Raw genomic sequence first — 16,645 nt, 5'->3', positions numbered from 1 at the left:
CTGTATGAATCAAACCTTTGTTGTAACTGTACTAACAACCATTTTTGTGTCTGACTCTCCCCTACTTACTAAAGCACTAACCGTTCACCCTCCAACCCCACTCCTTAACTGCCAAACACACAACTAAAACTCTCCTCTCTCCATCCTTTATTAAGACTCGGGAATGGTCTCAAACTAGTTTCCCCTGCCCCTCCTCTGCCCCCTTGCGCTCCCTTCACGTCCCCCAGCCCCCATAACCCTCCTCTCACTAACCCAGGGTTCGTAGAGTAATTGAAGGCATCAGTTGGATTAGCCCTCAGAGCTAAAGGCTCCGTATTGATGGCTGAAGACTTTCTCACTGAGTTCAGTCACTGCTAGTTGTCCAGTCCAGCTGCCAGCCACCTGTAAGAGGAACAGAACCCCTCTCTCTGCTCAGACCCCCCACCCTCCTTCGACCTGTCTTAGGGCGAGGGGTCAAAGGGGGTCATCATGGAACGTGTGGCTGTTTGCGTTCGCAGACCAATGAAAACCGTTTTCTTTGGATGATGTATTTGAGAAGCATTTCATTTGCCCTGCATTTGACTAATACTGCACTGTATGTGAAATGTGTATTCAACACTGATAACTAACTTTGCTTGAAAATTGTCAATGTGGACTTTATGATGTTTGCCTCCTCAAACAGTTAAAAACTCTAAAGGTAAGTAGTAAGAAATGATTAGCTAAAAGACCTGCACTTCAGTCAGGTAAGTGATTTACTTTCAAGGTAAGATTGTCAATTTCTGTGCATGCTAAACCAAAAACACATTTACAATGTTGTCCTCAATGAACTGTTAAAAGTGGTTAGCTACCTGAAGTGGTTAGAAACTTGAATGTGTTGCACCACCTCCAAACAGTGTGTAGCAGATAAGTTACAGTAGTGACTTCAGAAAAAGTTACGCGTTATAGTAGTAAGGTGAAAGTAAAGGTGAACCAAACAACTCACCACTGCCTCTGAGAAAATAAAGTTACATGATTACTTACTTTAAGCATGAGTGGATCATAGAGCGCTATATCCATTTGAAATGGGGTGTGCATGTGTTTCCAGGAACATGAAGCTTATACACTCTATTGTTCCGACACTTTCCATACTGGGAATACAGTGGCTAAACTGTCAGTACAACAATGCCGCCCCAGTCCCACTATCCAAGAGAGCCTGCATGGCTTCACTTTGATGCACTTTCCTATGCAAGTATGCAGTCCCTCTCTTGAGTTTCCAGGATTTGTTCCAGACTATTTTTACAGTCAGAAGCCAGAGCTATGCCAGACCATAGGAAATCAATGTAGGCAGTAGAGGAGCCACTTAGGGTGCTTCACCTGGTGTTCTCTCTGACACGGTATGTGTGTGTGTGTTTGTGTGTGTGTGTGTGTGTGTGTATGTGTGTATGTTATAGCTCCTTGTCCAGGTAGGTCCCTGATGCTGACATGATTTAGATTTTAGTCATTTAGCAGACGCTCTTATCCAGAGCGACTTACAGTTAGTGAGTGCATACATTTTCATACTGGCCCCCCCGTGGGAAACGAACCCACAACCCTGGCGTTGCAAACACCATGCTCTACCAACTGAGCTACAGGGGACCCATCTACTGGATGATGAGAGGGTATCCAGTAGAGAACTCTCTGGCGGTGGCTCAGTGTCACAGAGCCCAGCACGGTCAATGAGCCAGTGACACACTCAGCCAAGCACACCACAGGCCGTGCTATTATAGCACAACACTGAACTGCACTCCAGAGGTCTCCCATAGCCAGCCAAACAACAGGGCTGTAAATGTAACATCCTGAGTTGGAATAGACTAAGCTAGAAATCCACAGTGTAGAGTTACCTCTTGGCTTACTAGTCCAGTATTGCATGGTGTGTGGTTCACTGACCCATTTGGTCCAAATCAATGGGTGCTTTTTCCATACAGCCACACTGTCTATTGCCAGAGAATGGGTTTAATTAAAAATAAATGAGGCGTTAGACAGTATACCATCCCTTTCCTTCACTTGGCAATAAGATGAAGGTCTGAATGAGACTGTTCTGTTTACCAATAGCAGTTCACGTTGTGACCTTGTGGCAGAGCCAATCCCTGCTCTGGCCCTATGAGTGTAAACAGCTTCTATCAGGGCTTTGGCAGGGATGAGAGGGACACATACCACACAGCAGAGATCACACCCTCCTATCTACAGTGCTTTGGAGGGATTTGAGTTGGCTGTGTCCTGTAATGAGGGTTAGGAATAGGAGCTCTCTCTCTCTCTCTCTCTCTCTCTCTCTCTCTCTCTCTCTCTCTCCCTCTCTGTCTCTCTCTCTCTCTATCTCTCTCTCTCTCTCTCTCTCTCTCTCTCTCTCTCTCTCTCTCTCTCTCTCTCTCTCTCTCTCTCTCTCTCTCTCTCTCTCTCTCTCTCTCTCTCTCTTTCTCTGTCTCTGTCTCTCTGTCGCTCTCTCTTTTTGTGTGTGTGTGTGTGTGTGCGTGCTTGCCAGAAAGGGGTTTGTACCAAATTCTCAGCTAGATAGTAGACTAACATTAATTTAATCCTCTACCTCTATATAGCTTCCTACCCTCATTAAATTACTTCATTGCTGGCCTACAAAATATGAAATACTGATTATACCATCGGATTAGAAACTAGCAGGATGCTTTTTGGCATCTCAATGTGATATAATGTACAATAAGATATTGCTTTTTTGGAATAAACGTTACGTAAACAGCCGCATGTAGCGTTAATTTTCCAGTTTGAAACGATACTAAGAAATGGATCGGACAGCACTCCGATTTGTCCTCAGAACAATGTCCTCACAGCAGGTCATTACAGCCAGTTTAGAATGCCACACAATGTGCCGATCAAAAGACCCGGCTACGCTGCAAAGAGGCATAACAAAACACTGTGTATCAACCGCGTTAGGATTTATGTCTCCCCATTCCTTTGATTCGCAGGCTAGATACTTACGAAGCTGGAACTGCATGCTTTGTTTTATAAGGGGAATTGCGGTTGAGTAATGGGAATCAATTACATAGCGCTTAGTCTATTGTCGGATTAAATGGAATGGCGGGTTGCAGCATTACTATAGTGTTATTGAGGAGGTTATATATAATATATTCGGTGCTGAGGAGCACAGTTAGTTTGGCATGAGAAGGAATGAGCTGTCAAAGCATTTTTAAATGTAAATAAAAGAGGAACAGGAATTGCCCTGGTTCCAATACATCAGTATGGTATAATTATCTCTAGGGTTGACAAGGTGCTCAATTTCTACCCATATGTGTTACTTTGGTCCAGTGACAACAAGATGGAAACTTTTACCAAAAGCGGGTGAAATTTTGCAGCATCATCTGCAACCCAGAATCAAATCACAAATTCGTATCTGGATGACATATTTATCGGTCTTATCTAGCTTGCAGGGTGGGCATACATTGGTTCCAGTCCAGCACGCATACACATATTCTACTGATCCTCAAATCATCAAATTGACAGCAATGGTAGTTAAATAGTTAAGGGCATGTTACAGCTGGGCTGAAACAAAGGTTGCCAACCACTGTCCTATATCATGCTTCATGCAGTAACGATATAGTTGTGGATGTGTCCTGTTTTTACTTGCTTACCCAGAGTCCTTCAATCCTTTTCTGCATGCCAACCAGTTTCATTTCTTTTACATGTTACAGTATGTAAATAAATACACTGGCTGAGCAATTTAAATGGAAAGCAGGTAATTTCCCACCATCACAAACCTCAGGATGCACCCTTTCACTATATCTCCCAGATCCATTTCCAATGTCTTCTGCAATATAATAGGATACGTGAGGAAATTTAAGCATGATATCACACCCTGAATGATATCCTTGCACACTTTTCAAGAGAATCAACATTGAAGTCAACACAGTTTAAGTAGGATAACTACACTAAACATTGCACCACTCCAAGAGGGTGTATAATTCACTATGGCTAGTCTATTTTAGATGTAAAATCGCAAAATATGTAATATTATTGCTTTAAAAGGAAACTTTCTGTGTAAAAGCAAGTACGCCTTAATCTAAATGCATTACCTCTGGGTTGAGAGCATCAGAGTATCTGTTCTTACTCAATTACACTATAGCGACCCACTCCATTCCACCCGTTTTAAGAGTACACAAAGTGCATTGTCTGCATTTTCAGAAATCATTGGTAAAAGAGCAAGGGCTTCTAGCTTATGGTGCAGCTCTGTGAAAATGGCTTAGCTGATTCTGCACTGTCCTCAATGGATGCTTTCCTTCTCAATTCCAGCATTAGGAAAGCTGATCATACAGTATGTATTCACGGATTATAGAATATACCTTTAAAAAAGTTTGGTTCTCTGACATACCTACAGTATAATGGATTGTCATTGGCTATAATCTGGATCCAATCCTTTAATGTTGACAGAGAGGAAAGCGGTAGAGAAAGAGCCAATAAAACCCTTCAGAAACCTTTTTCTCTCTCGTCCTTAGCCCATTGCTTTCTTCTCAATGAAACATTGGTGGTATTACCTTGTAGTCACTGTTGCCTTGACACATCCTGACATCCTGTCTGGTGCCGTGCCAGGTGTTACCTCTAAAGCGTGCCCCTAAGCCTCCAATATCAGGGCTTGTAGCCCATAAGCCATTAAGACATGATTCAGTCCACCTGTGATATACAGTATAAACAGGCTTTACCATGTAATGCTGGTGTCAGCACAAAAGCCTTGGGCCTTGTTCAAGGTAAAGTGGAGTGTTAGCCACCCTAATTGGATGTTTGGCAGCACTTTGAGAAGTTGAGCTGACTTTGATTGGCGCGCCATTCGTCTAATGGGCTTGTTTCATTCTTGTTTAAAACGTCAATATGATTTTATCCTAACAAGGTTTTACATAAAGTACAACAAAGACTCCTATTATGACTTTCATTATGGGTAGTCAGCTCACAGTCTACCCTTTCAAAGATTGAAATTGTGTGTGTGTTTTCATGTGCGGCATGTGTGTGTTTGCCTGTCAGAGAGAGAGAGAGAGAGAGAAAGAGAGAGAGAGAGAGAGAGAAAGAGAGAGGTTGCACAGGTGGTGAGTCCAGCTTGTGATGGTGACAGTGTTGACTGTTCCATCTCTTTTTAGGTCAGGTAAAGAAAGGGGCTGACTGCACTGTGTAGGAAAGAGCTGTTGGATTCCATAAAAAATGCTACCTATGTACAACACAATCCTTCCAAGTGTTTGAGTGTTGGAAATACAAAAACAAAACAAAAAACAAGAGCAATATCCAGGCATATTCTCTCTAGTCGTATTTTAAAGTTGGATTATTTATCAAATAATGAAATAATACAAAAAAGCTTGAAGTCAAATGTGTTATACAGTTTAGGCAGACATTGTGGGGCTGTTGTTTCTCAAGCTTCCCCATCCTACTGTCTGGTTCAGGGGCATCTGAGGCAACTAAGGACTTTGAACCAGCGGCGAGCTGTGATGTTATCATCACCATTTAGTCTCAGGCCAGTGAATGATGACGGCCGGTGGAAGATGATGCAACCACCAGCAACATCATGCCAGACAACACTATTCAGTGGGGCTGAAGACTGAGGCCATACCTAACTCACTAGAGTACGGTAGCACTCCCAATACGCCCTAGACACTCCCTTGATTATTAGCCATGTTGTTCGTTTTGGTCATTGGACATTTTATTATCTTGCTCAAGTCCATGGAAAGATTCATATTCTTCAGACTTTTGCAAAAGCCAGATCACCTGATTCAACTCATTATCTTGCCACCTGGACAAATGGGGATAACCAAATTTGAACAATTAGCAGCATAGTAAATGTAAGTAGATTGCCAGGAGGGCACTTAGTATTTTTGAAAAGGTAGTTGAATGAAGACTACAGTGAAATTACTTCTTGTTACTATTTCTTGTATCAATGTGTGTCAATGGGTGATCTGAGAGGCTCGGAATATAGAAGGGCAGGCAGAACGAAGGGAGGTAGGGAGAGAGAGAGAGAGAGAGAGAGAGAGAGAGGGATGGGGCCCAAAACCAGTGCTAATCTCCCATTTTCCCTCTTTCAGTTGGAATCCTCACAGGTGGCTGGCAGCTGGCTGACACTCCCTCCATTAATGGCCCGCTAATGATGTTAAATACTGGACCCAGTGCCAGGCTAGCGTAGCGCTGTATCACCAACCACCAACCACCACACAGCTAAACACACAGGGCCCGCTGCCAACTGTGACTTAACTGCTGCAGTTGGTATCTTATTCTGTCATAGAAAGGGGTTCAAACAGAGTTCCGTGGATTGCCCCCAATTTTATGGACTCTAGCAGCCAAGAAGAGGTTGTGTTATGAGAGTGAGTGGATCGAGAACTTGGAATGCAATGGATCCCCGGTTTTGATTAGCGTGTGTTGCGATCACTTGTACTTGGAATCACTTGGGCCAGTCGTGGCTGCTTCTCTAAAGACTTATAGCCGGTAGATGCAGTAACGTTGACCTTCCTCTACCCTCAGTCTCTTCCCCCCCACAGGACCCCTCCCCCTCCAGAGAAGTGGCCCTCAGGCAAACATATTGACAGCCCTGCCCCCCAGGATGACCAGGGATGTTCCCACCTCTGCCTCCACCACCACCTCTTCCACATCTCCTATAAGCACAACCAAAACTGGCCTCTATATATTTTCCTCAAGTAGTGACAGCAGACATAAAAATGGGTTGCCCTGTTTTGAGGGAAGTACTTCAAAAAACGAAAACAACCACACAAAAAAAGGAATAGCAGAGCGCTTAGCTGGGGACGAGACCTTTGGAGTGCAGTTGTTGTCAGGGTTCTTTTCAGGACCTCAAAAGAACAAGGTACCATGGTTACGGCACTGTTTTCACTTTTAACTCAGGCATATTTGTATAGGTATTGTGTGAGGTGTTGCTGGAGGTGTTGCTGAAATTAGAAAAGGTGAATGGTCATAGAGTTTTAGCTTAGTTGGTATTCCAAGTTTGGTACTCAACTTGTCTGTTATTGACTGTGATTAGGGAAACATTTTATTATAAAGCAGTCAATCGTCAGTTGTCAAGGTTGATTTATCTATATGAAGCTGTTTAAAGTATTTGACAGGTGAATGAATCATTGCTAAAGAAATCTTTTGACCAAAAATGTTCTAAAGAACACAATGTACTGTGAGTTGATCGAAAATGGAGGACATTTATAAGTGTCAACAAAACACATTTCAATAGCTCATCAAAATCAACATACAGGTACTGTATTAAGAGAAAATACAGAATAAAAGAATCACCTGTTTTCTACCCCCTCCAAACAGCCAAATATCACTGGATTGGAGAATAGTAAGTCCCACCCATATACCGAATATTAACTATTTGTACTGTGGAATGTAATGTTATTCACAGTAACCCAGAGCATGGCTGTTGGTTTGTGTGTGGTACCAACAGATGTCATATTAAAGATTGGAGAGCATAGTAGGGACTCTAGCCAGGACTATTAGTATAATTACACTATCAATTGGTATCAGACTGTAAAAACCAAACCAAATCAAGTCATTTGGCAACACACTGCTCTGTTTCCACACAACCCACGGCAAACACATTCACAATGTTCCTCAGTCAACAAAACAGATATTATCAGAGAAGACTTTGATCTTCAACATTATTCCCCGCCTTCATGATTAGATTAAAACGCGTCATGGTTGTACATTCAATTATAAACAACACATCTAATATACACTGAGTATACAAAACATTAAGAACACCTGCTCTGTCCATGACATAGACTGACCAGGTGAACCCATGTGAAAACTATGATCCCTTAATGATGTCACTTGTTAAATTCACTTCAATCAGTGTAGATGAAGGGGAGGAGACCGGTTAAAGAAGGATTTCTAAGCCTTGAGACAATTGAGACATGGATTGTGTATGTGTGTCATTCAGAGGGTGAATGGGCAAGACAAAATATTTAAGTGTCTTTGAACGGATATGGTAGTATACTGAGTGTATAAGTCCATTACAAGGCAAATTGGGTATTTTTAGCTATTCGCACTGCATAGGAACTTCAATTGGACAGACTTCATATCTGATTTTCTTCTCCACCCTAAGTCAGAGGCCTGGTGTTACATGATAAAGAGTCCCCCTCTCATCTCAACTCTGCTATAATCAAATTAAGGTCAACTCAGTGACTCTGCACTGAAGGATACTCTGGTGTCTCTGTAATACTAATGAATAGACCCAGGACTTAACATTCTGTAGAAAGAGGGAATGAATATGTCTTTGCGCCTGGCGCCTTTCTGGCAAAAGCTGACAATCTTCCCCCAGAGGGCCTCAGGGAGCTTTAAAACAGACGGTTGATGCCTTTTACATTCCATGAAAGGAAAACAATGTCTTTTTTCTCAGTTGGAGCTATCTCCCCTCCATCAGACTCCTGGCGGTGTACATTTGATTCCGTCTGGCAGTTTCCGCTCCGTCAGTGATCAAAGACGTTGCTCGCTCCCGTAACCTCACACAAAATACATGACTTTTGGCATTTAAATATTAAAATAAAGTTATTTTTATCCCCCGATTCTCTTGATTGAGGTTATGTTCGACTGGAACGCAGACCGAATAGTCAAGCATTGAGGTTTGTCAGTTGGTTGACTCTGCAAGGTCATATTGTCAGTTGTCTAGTTTGTTAAGTGGTCAAATAATATGCAATTCATACTTGCACAAACTAGTCGTACCCTTGAGACTTTACTAGAGAGTGAAAACAGCATCGTCCCAGTGGTCAACCCTAGCAACTGCACTCACGAGCGACTCCTCTCTGAGCTGCGCCCACGCGACCAATCGATAACAAGTAACGCCACACCGTAGGGGACAGCCCCGCCTACCGCCAGTGTTTAATCCAACTTCTTCCTTTCCTTTCCCCTCCTCCACTCCTCTATTCTTTCTCTCTTTTTTTTTGTCTCGCTCCATCTATCTATCCCTCTCTACCTACCTGTCTCTGTTGGGCCGTGCCTGTACCAGGTGACCATATCAGTGGATGGTATTTTGACCACTACTGGTTATACCCAGGAGGACTACACCATGTTGGGCTCAGATGACTTCTTCTACATAGGGGGGAGTCCCAATACAGCAGACCTGCCCGGATCACCCGTCAGCAACAACTTCATGGGCTGCCTTAAAGACGTGAGTGTCTCTCTGGTTCAGTACTGGGATCGAGGAGGGAAACACACACAAACGCATGCATGCACCCACACACACACGTACGCTACAGGAGGCTGCTGAGGGGAGGACGGCTCGTAATAATGGCTGGGATGGAGTGAATGGAATGGTATCAAACACCATACCATTCCATTTATTCCATTCCAGCCATTACTATGAGTCCTTCCGCCCCAATTAAGGTACCACCGACTGCCTGTGATGCGCGCACACACACACACACACACACACACACACACACACACTCATACTTGCTCGCGTACACAAACAGTCTACACAGATGTCATTTCTCTGCGTCTGAGCCAGTGTGTGTGAGAGAGTAGGCGGAGTCAGACAGGCTTGTAGATGCATCAAAAGTTCCCAATGAATATTCTGGATATTCTCTCAGAGATGCTGAGTTATTCTCCTAACTCTAAGAGGAAGTAAAATGATAAGTCACCATAGTTGGTATGAAATAGTTTTTCTCACCAATAAGGCTCCAAGCCACAACTTAACAAGATGAGAAAAACACCACTCCATTTAAAACATTATACGCTGGTATGCCTAAGGACTTATATAGGAAGGACTGGGAATAGGGCACCAATTCATTTCCTCATAAAGGTTCTCTGATTTGAATAAGTTATTACTTTTTCATCAGTTTTAATGAATCATATAGTAATCACATCTCTAACTTAATTATGCTCTTACAATTACATTTTCATTATTTTGGTTGCTATCAGAAAAATTCCTTCTTGGACTCATCCTCCAAAGTCATTTCTAGTCTGTCTCCTGAAGATGAGGATCAGGGCCGTTTCTAGCTTTTTGGGGGCCCTAAGCGAGATTTGGTTGAGGGGCCCCCCCACCTCACGGGCAAAACATTTTATTGTCCCCCCTCTTGGCAGCGTAGAGAACCTTTTAAAACAAATGTAATGCGATTTTACTCATTGTGCCATGGGGCGGAGAGAAAACGTTGCCTTTTTAAAGCTCATTTCCTGCAATTCTACACATTTGCCATGGGGTTGAGAGAAACATGTGTAGTTTAAAAGCAAATATCCTGCAATTCTACACATTTTGCCATGACTTATGCAACGTTCATATGATATGTGTGAGAGTGACTAACAAAATCATTTGGGGTCCCCTAGAGGTCAGGGCCCTTGGGCACGTGCCTTGCGTGCCCGGTCAGTAATTCGGCCATGATGAATACAAGGTTTAGATATCTGGCTAGTCTAACTTACCTAGCAATCTATAAAATGTTAGCTGGCATGGGCTAATTGAGTGACGGTCAGTAACCGATATAACAAGAGGAAAACTGCTGATGCACTACCAAATGTATAAATTGCACGTTGTGTATTCTACTATCCTAACTAACAGTAAGTTTAGATCCTGACTGACTTCCTAAAGTTGCTTATGCCGACTGACTTCCTAAAGTTGCTTATGCCGAAAAACAGCACTGATGAGGATGATTAAACAATCAATTCACAAACAGAGGGAGAGAAACATAGGGAGAGAAACATAGGGAGAGAAACAGAGGGAGAGAAACATAGGGAGAGAAACAGAGGGAGAGAAACATAGGGAGAGAAACAGAGGGAGAGAAACAGAGGGAGAGAAACATAGGGAGAGAAACATAGGGAGAGAAACAGAGGGAGAGAAACATAGGGAGAGAAACAGAGGGAGAGAAACAGAGGGAGAGAAACATAGGGAGAGAAACAGAGGGAGAGAAACATAGGGAGAGAAACAGAGGGAGAGAAACAGAGGGAGAGAAACATAGGTAGAGAAACAGAGGGAGAGAAACAGAGGGAGAGAAACATAGGGAGAGAAACATAGGGAGAGAAACAGAGGGAGAGAAACATAGGGAGAGAAACAGAGGGAGAGAAACAGAGGGAGAGAAACAGAGGGAGAGAAACATAGGGAGAGAAACAGAGGGAGAGAAACATAGGGAGAGAAACAGAGGGAGAGAAACAGAGGGAGAGAAACATAGGGAGAGAAACATAGGGAGAGAAACATAGGGAGAGAAACATAGGGAGAGAAACAGAGGGAGAGAAACAGAGGGAGAGAAACATAGGGAGAGAAACAGAGGGAGAGAAACAGAGGGAGAGAAACAGAGGGAGAGAAACATAGGGAGAGAAACAGAGGGAGAGAAACAGAGGGAGAGAAACATAGGGAGAGAAACATAGGGAGAGAAACAGAGGGAGAGAAACATAGGGAGAGAAACAGAGGGAGAGAAACATAGGGAGAGAAACAGAGGGAGAGAAACAGAGGGAGAGAAACAGAGGGAGAGAAACAGAGGGAGAGAAACATAGGGAGAGAAACAGAGGGAGAGAAACAGAGGGAGAGAAACAGAGGGAGAGAAACAGAGGGAGAGAAACAGAGGGAGAGAAACAGAGGGAGAGAAACATAGGGAGAGAAACAGAGGGAGAGAAACAGAGGGAGAGAAACATAGGGAGAGAAACAGAGGGAGAGAAACAGAGGGAGAGAAACAGAGGGAGAGAAACAGAGGGAGAGAAACATAGGGAGAGAAACATAGGGAGAGAAACAGAGGGAGAGAAACATAGGGAGAGAAACAGAGGGAGAGAAACAGAGGGAGAGAAACAGAGGGAGAGAAACAGAGGGAGAGAAACAGAGGGAGAGAAACAGAGGGAGAGAAACATAGGGAGAGAAACAGAGGGAGAGAAACATAGGGAGAGAAACAGAGGGAGAGAAACATAGGGAGAGAAACAGAGGGAGAGAAACATAGGGAGAGAAACATAGGGAGAGAAACAGAGGGAGAGAAACAGAGGGAGAGAAACATAGGGAGAGAAACATAGGGAGATAAACAGAGGGAGAGAAACATAGGGAGAGAAACAGAGGGAGAGAAACATAGGGAGAGAAACATAGGGAGAGAAACAGAGGGAGAGAAACAGAGGGAGAGAAACATAGGGAGAGAAACATAGGGAGAGAAACATAGGGAGAGAAACATAGGGAGAGAAACAGAGGGAGAGAAACAGAGGGAGAGAAACATAGGGAGAGAAACAGAGGGTGAAAAGGATGGAGAGGATGAGTAAAAAATGAGAGGAAGAGGAAAACGGAGGATGAGGGAAAAGGAGGATGAGGGAAAAGGAGGATGAGGGAAAAGAAGAGTCGGAGCCAGAGAGGACCAGAGTCTTTTAGAGATACACTTAGTTTACCTTGTTTTATTGGTCCTAGATAACGCTGTGGACGTGTGGTGTGTGTTTGCATGCCTTTTTTTTGGGGGGGGGGGGGGGGGGGGTAGAAGGATTACTTTTATCCTATCCCAGGTATTCCATAAAGAGGTGGGGTTTCAAGTGTCTCCGGAAGGTGGTGAGTGACTCCGCTGTCCTGGCGTCGTGAGGGAGCTTGTTCCACCATTGGGGTGCCAGAGCAGCAAACAGTTTTGACTGGGCTGAGCGGGAACTGTGCTTCCGCAGAGGTAGGGGGGCCAGCAGGCCAGAGGTGGATGAACCCAATGCCCTCGTTTGGGTGTAGGGACTGATCAGAGCCTGAAGGTACGGAGGTGCCGTTCCCCTCACAGCTCCGTAGGCAAGCACCATGGTCTTGTAGCAGATGCGGGCTTCAACTGGAAGCCAGTGGAGTGTGTGGAGGAGCGGGGTGACGTGAGAGAACTTGGGAAGTTTGAACACCAGACGGGCTGCAGCGTTCTGGATTAGTTGTAGGGGTTTAATGGCACAGGCAGGGAGCCCAGCCAACAGCGAGTTGCAGTAATCCAGACAGGAGATGACAAGTGCCTCGATTAGGAGTGCGCTTCCTGTGTAAGGTAGGGTCGTACTCTGCGAATGTTGTAGAGCATGAACCTATAGGATCGGGTCACCGCTTTGATGTTAGCGGAGAACGACAGGGTGTTGTCCAGGGTCACGCCAAGGTTCTTTGCACTCTGGGAGGAGGACACAACAGAGTTGTCAACCGTGATGGCGAGATCATGGAGCGGCCAGTCCTTCCCCGGGAGGAGGAGCAGCTCCGTCTTGCCGAGGTTCAGCTTGAGGTGGTGATCCGTCATCCACACTGATATGTCTGCCAGACATGCAGAGATGTGATTCGCCACCTGGTTATCAGAAGGGGAAAGGAGAAGATGAATTGTGTGTCGTCTGCGTAGCAATGATAGGAGAGACCATGTGAGGATATGACAGAGCCAAGTGAATTGGTGTATAGAGAGAATAGGAGAGGGCCTAGAACTGAGCCCTGGGGGACACCAGTGGTGAGAGCACGTGGTGCGGAGACAGATTCTCGCCACGCCACCTGGTAGGAGCGACCTGTGAGGTAGGACGCAATCCAAGAGTGAGCCGCGCCGGAGATGCCCAACTCGGAGAGGGTGGAGAGGAGGATCTGATGGTTCACAGTATCAAAGGCAGCAGATAGGTCTAGAAGGATGAGAGCAGAGGAGAGAGAGTTAGCTTTAGTAGTGCGGAGAGCCTCCGTGACACAGAGAAGAGCAGTCTCAGTTGAATGACCAGTCTTGAAACCTGACTGGTTTGGATAAAGAAGGTCATTCTGAGAGAGATAGCAAGAGAGTTGGCTAAAGACGGCACGCTCAAGAGTTTTGGAGAGAAAAGAAAGAAGGGATGCTGGTCTGTAGTTGTTGACATCAGAGGGATCGAGTGTAGGTTTTTTGAGAAGGGGTGCAACTCTCGCTCTCTTGAAGACGGAAGGGACATAGCCAGGGGTCAAGGATGAGTTGATGAGCGAGGTGAGGTAAGGGAGAAGGTCTCCGGAAACGGTCTGGAGAAGAGAGACGGGGTTATCAAATCAAATCAAATCAAATTGTATTGGTCACATGCGCCGAATACAACAGGTGCAGACATTACAGTGAAATGCTTACTTACAGCCCTTAACCAACAGTGCATTTATTTTTAACAAAAAAAGAGCAGAAGTTAAATAAAATAACAGTAGGGAGGCTATATATACAGGGGGGTACCGGTGCAGAGTCAATGTGCGGGGGCACCGGCTAGTTGAGATAGTTGAAGTAATATGTACATGTGGGTAGAGTTAAAGGGACTATGCATAAATAATTAACAGAGTAGCAGCAGCGTAAAAAGGATGGGGTGGGGGGGCAGTGCAAATAGTCTGGGTAGCCATGATTAGCTGTTCAGGAGACTTATAGCTTGGGGGTAGAAGCTGTTGAGAAGTATTTTGGACCTAGACTTGGCACTCCGGTACCGCTTGCCGTGCGGTAGCAGGGAGAACAGTCTATGACTAGGGTGGCTGGAGTCTTTGACAATTTTGAGGGCCTTCCTCTGACACCACCTGGTATAGAGGTCCTGGATGGCAGGAAGCTTGGCCCCAGTGATGTACTGGGCCGTACGCACTACCCTCTGTAGTGCCTTGCGGTCGGAGGCCAAGCAGTTGCCATACCAGGCAGTGATGCAACCAGTCAGGATGCTCTCGATGGTGCAGCTGTAGAATTTTTTGAGGATCTGAGGACCCATGCCAAATCTTTTCAGTCTCCTGAGGGGGAATAGGCTTTGTCGTTAGGGTCAAGCGGGCAGGTTGTTGGGCGGCCGGCCGTCACAAGTCGCAAGATTTCGTCTGGAGAGAGAGGGGAGAAAGAAGTCAAAGCATAGGGTAGGGCAGTGTGAGCAGGACCAGCGGTGTCATTTGACTTAATAAATGAGGATCGGATGTCGTCAACCTTCTTTTCAAAATGGTTGACGAAGTCATCCACAGAGAGGGAGGAGGGAGGGGGAGGAGGAGGATTCAGCAGGGAGGAGAAGGTGGCAAAGATCTTCCTAGGGTTAGAGGCAGAGGCTTGACATTTAGAGTGGTAGAAAGTGGCTTTAGCAGCAGAAACAGAGGAAGAAAATGTAGAGAGGAGGGAGTGAAAAGATGACAGGTCGGCAGGGAGTCTAGTTTTCCTCCATTTCCGCTCGGCTGCCCGGAGCCCTGTTCTGTGAGCTCGCAATGAGTTGTCAAGCCATGGAGCAGGAGTGGAGGACCGAGCTGGCCGGGAGGATAGGGGACATAGAGAGTCAAAATATGCAGAAAGGGAGGAGAGGAGGGTTGAGGAGGCAGAATCAGGAGATTGGAGGGAGAAGGATTGAGCAGAGGGAAGAGATGATAGGATGGAAGAGGAGAGAGTAGCAGGAGATAGATAGCGAAGGTCGCGACGGCGCATTACCATCTGAATAGGGGCAGAGTGAGTAGTGTTGGAGGAGTGCGAGAGAGAAAAGGATACAAAGTAGTGGTCGGAGACTTGGAGGGGAGTTGCAGTGAGATTAGTAGAAGAACAGCATCTAGTAAAGATGAGGTCAAACGTATTGCCTGCCTTGTGAGTAGGGGGAGACGGTGAGAGGGTGAGGTCAAAAGAGGAGAGTAGTGGAAAGAAGGAGGCAGAGAGAAATTAGTCAAAGGTAGACGTAGGGAGGTTAAAGTCACCCAGAACTGTGAGGGGTGAGCCATCCTCAGGAAAGGAACTTATCAAGGTGTCAAGCTCATTGATGAACTCTCCAAGGGAACCTGGAGGGCGATAAATGATAAGGATGTTAAGCATGAATGGGCTAGTGACTGTGACAGCATGGAATTCAAATGAGGAGATAGACAGATGGGTCAGGGGAGAAAGAGAGAATGTCCACTTGGGAGAGATGAGGATTTCTGTGCCACCGCCCCGCTGACCAGATGCTCTCGGGGTATGCGAGAACACATGGTCAGACGAGGAGAGAGCAGTAGGAGTAGCAGTGTTTTCTGTGGTAATCCATGTTTCCGTCAGCGCCAAGAAGTCGAGGGACTGGAGGGTAACATAAGCTGAGATGAACTCTGCCTTGTTGGCTGCAGAATGGCAGTTCCAGAGGCTGCCGGAGACCTGGAACTCCACGTGGGTCGTGCGTGCAGGGACCACCAGGTTAGAGAGGCAGCAGCCACGCGGTGTGAGGCGTTTGTATAGCCTGTGCGGAGAGGAGAGAACAAGGATTGACAGGCTACAGAAAAGGCTACACTAATGCAAAGGAGATCGGAATTAAATTAACTAAACATCTGGGGAAGCGAGGCCTCCCTCACTAACCTTTCACTGAAACACTCAAATACAACTCTTCCAACTTCCACTTTAGAAATTATAATTGCTGTAATCTACAGTAGTTCAATGTTTCCAGGAATAGACTAACTTAGTTTATTCAGCTAGCTAACTTGGTACAGTATTCTTCTGTGAAAACTGCCCAGGGCACCATATCCTATGACGCCATAGCTAACTAGCATGCTAGCATCCAATAACACACGGTTTAGCACCAATACTTGGTTACAACAAACTACCAATGGATCATTCATGTCCGTGTCTAGTTCCTTTCATAACGCAGAAGTAATTAAACGTTGGCTAGCTAGCACAAAGTCAGTCATGCTAGCTACACAAGTGGACTACACATCTCGAATGTTCAGAAAGTGAAGCTTACCTTGCAAAATTCTCATTGACTAAAATTATACAGTACTGCTAGCTGGTAATGTTGGCTAGCTAGCAGTGGCTGCGGTGTTGACTGTTTGAAAATGTAGCTGGCTAGCTAACCTCGATAGTTTCTCTATACTACACCTTTGTCTTTG

The 16,645-nt window shown here is 45.2% G+C and overlaps 1 protein-coding gene across 5 annotated transcripts in view; it reads left to right on the top strand.

Annotated features, from left to right (window-relative positions):
* Positions 1-16,645, top strand: part of nrxn2b (neurexin 2b) — an 863,757-nt gene that overhangs the window by 390,888 nt on the left and 456,224 nt on the right. For all 5 annotated transcript variants that reach the window (XM_084156410.1, XM_084156411.1, XM_084156413.1 and 2 more), the window contains one exon: positions 8,939-9,100. In XM_084156410.1, coding sequence (XP_084012536.1) covers positions 8,939-9,100 — 162 coding nt within the window. The remainder of the gene's footprint in view (positions 1-8,938; positions 9,101-16,645) is intronic.

This window comes from Coregonus lavaretus (genome assembly GCF_964263955.1).
Source record: "Coregonus lavaretus genome assembly, chromosome: 39".
In the NCBI taxonomy this organism is placed as follows: Eukaryota; Metazoa; Chordata; class Actinopteri; order Salmoniformes; family Salmonidae; genus Coregonus; species Coregonus lavaretus.
Note: the sequence above shows the minus strand (reverse complement) of the source record. Positions and strands in the feature narration are given on the sequence as shown.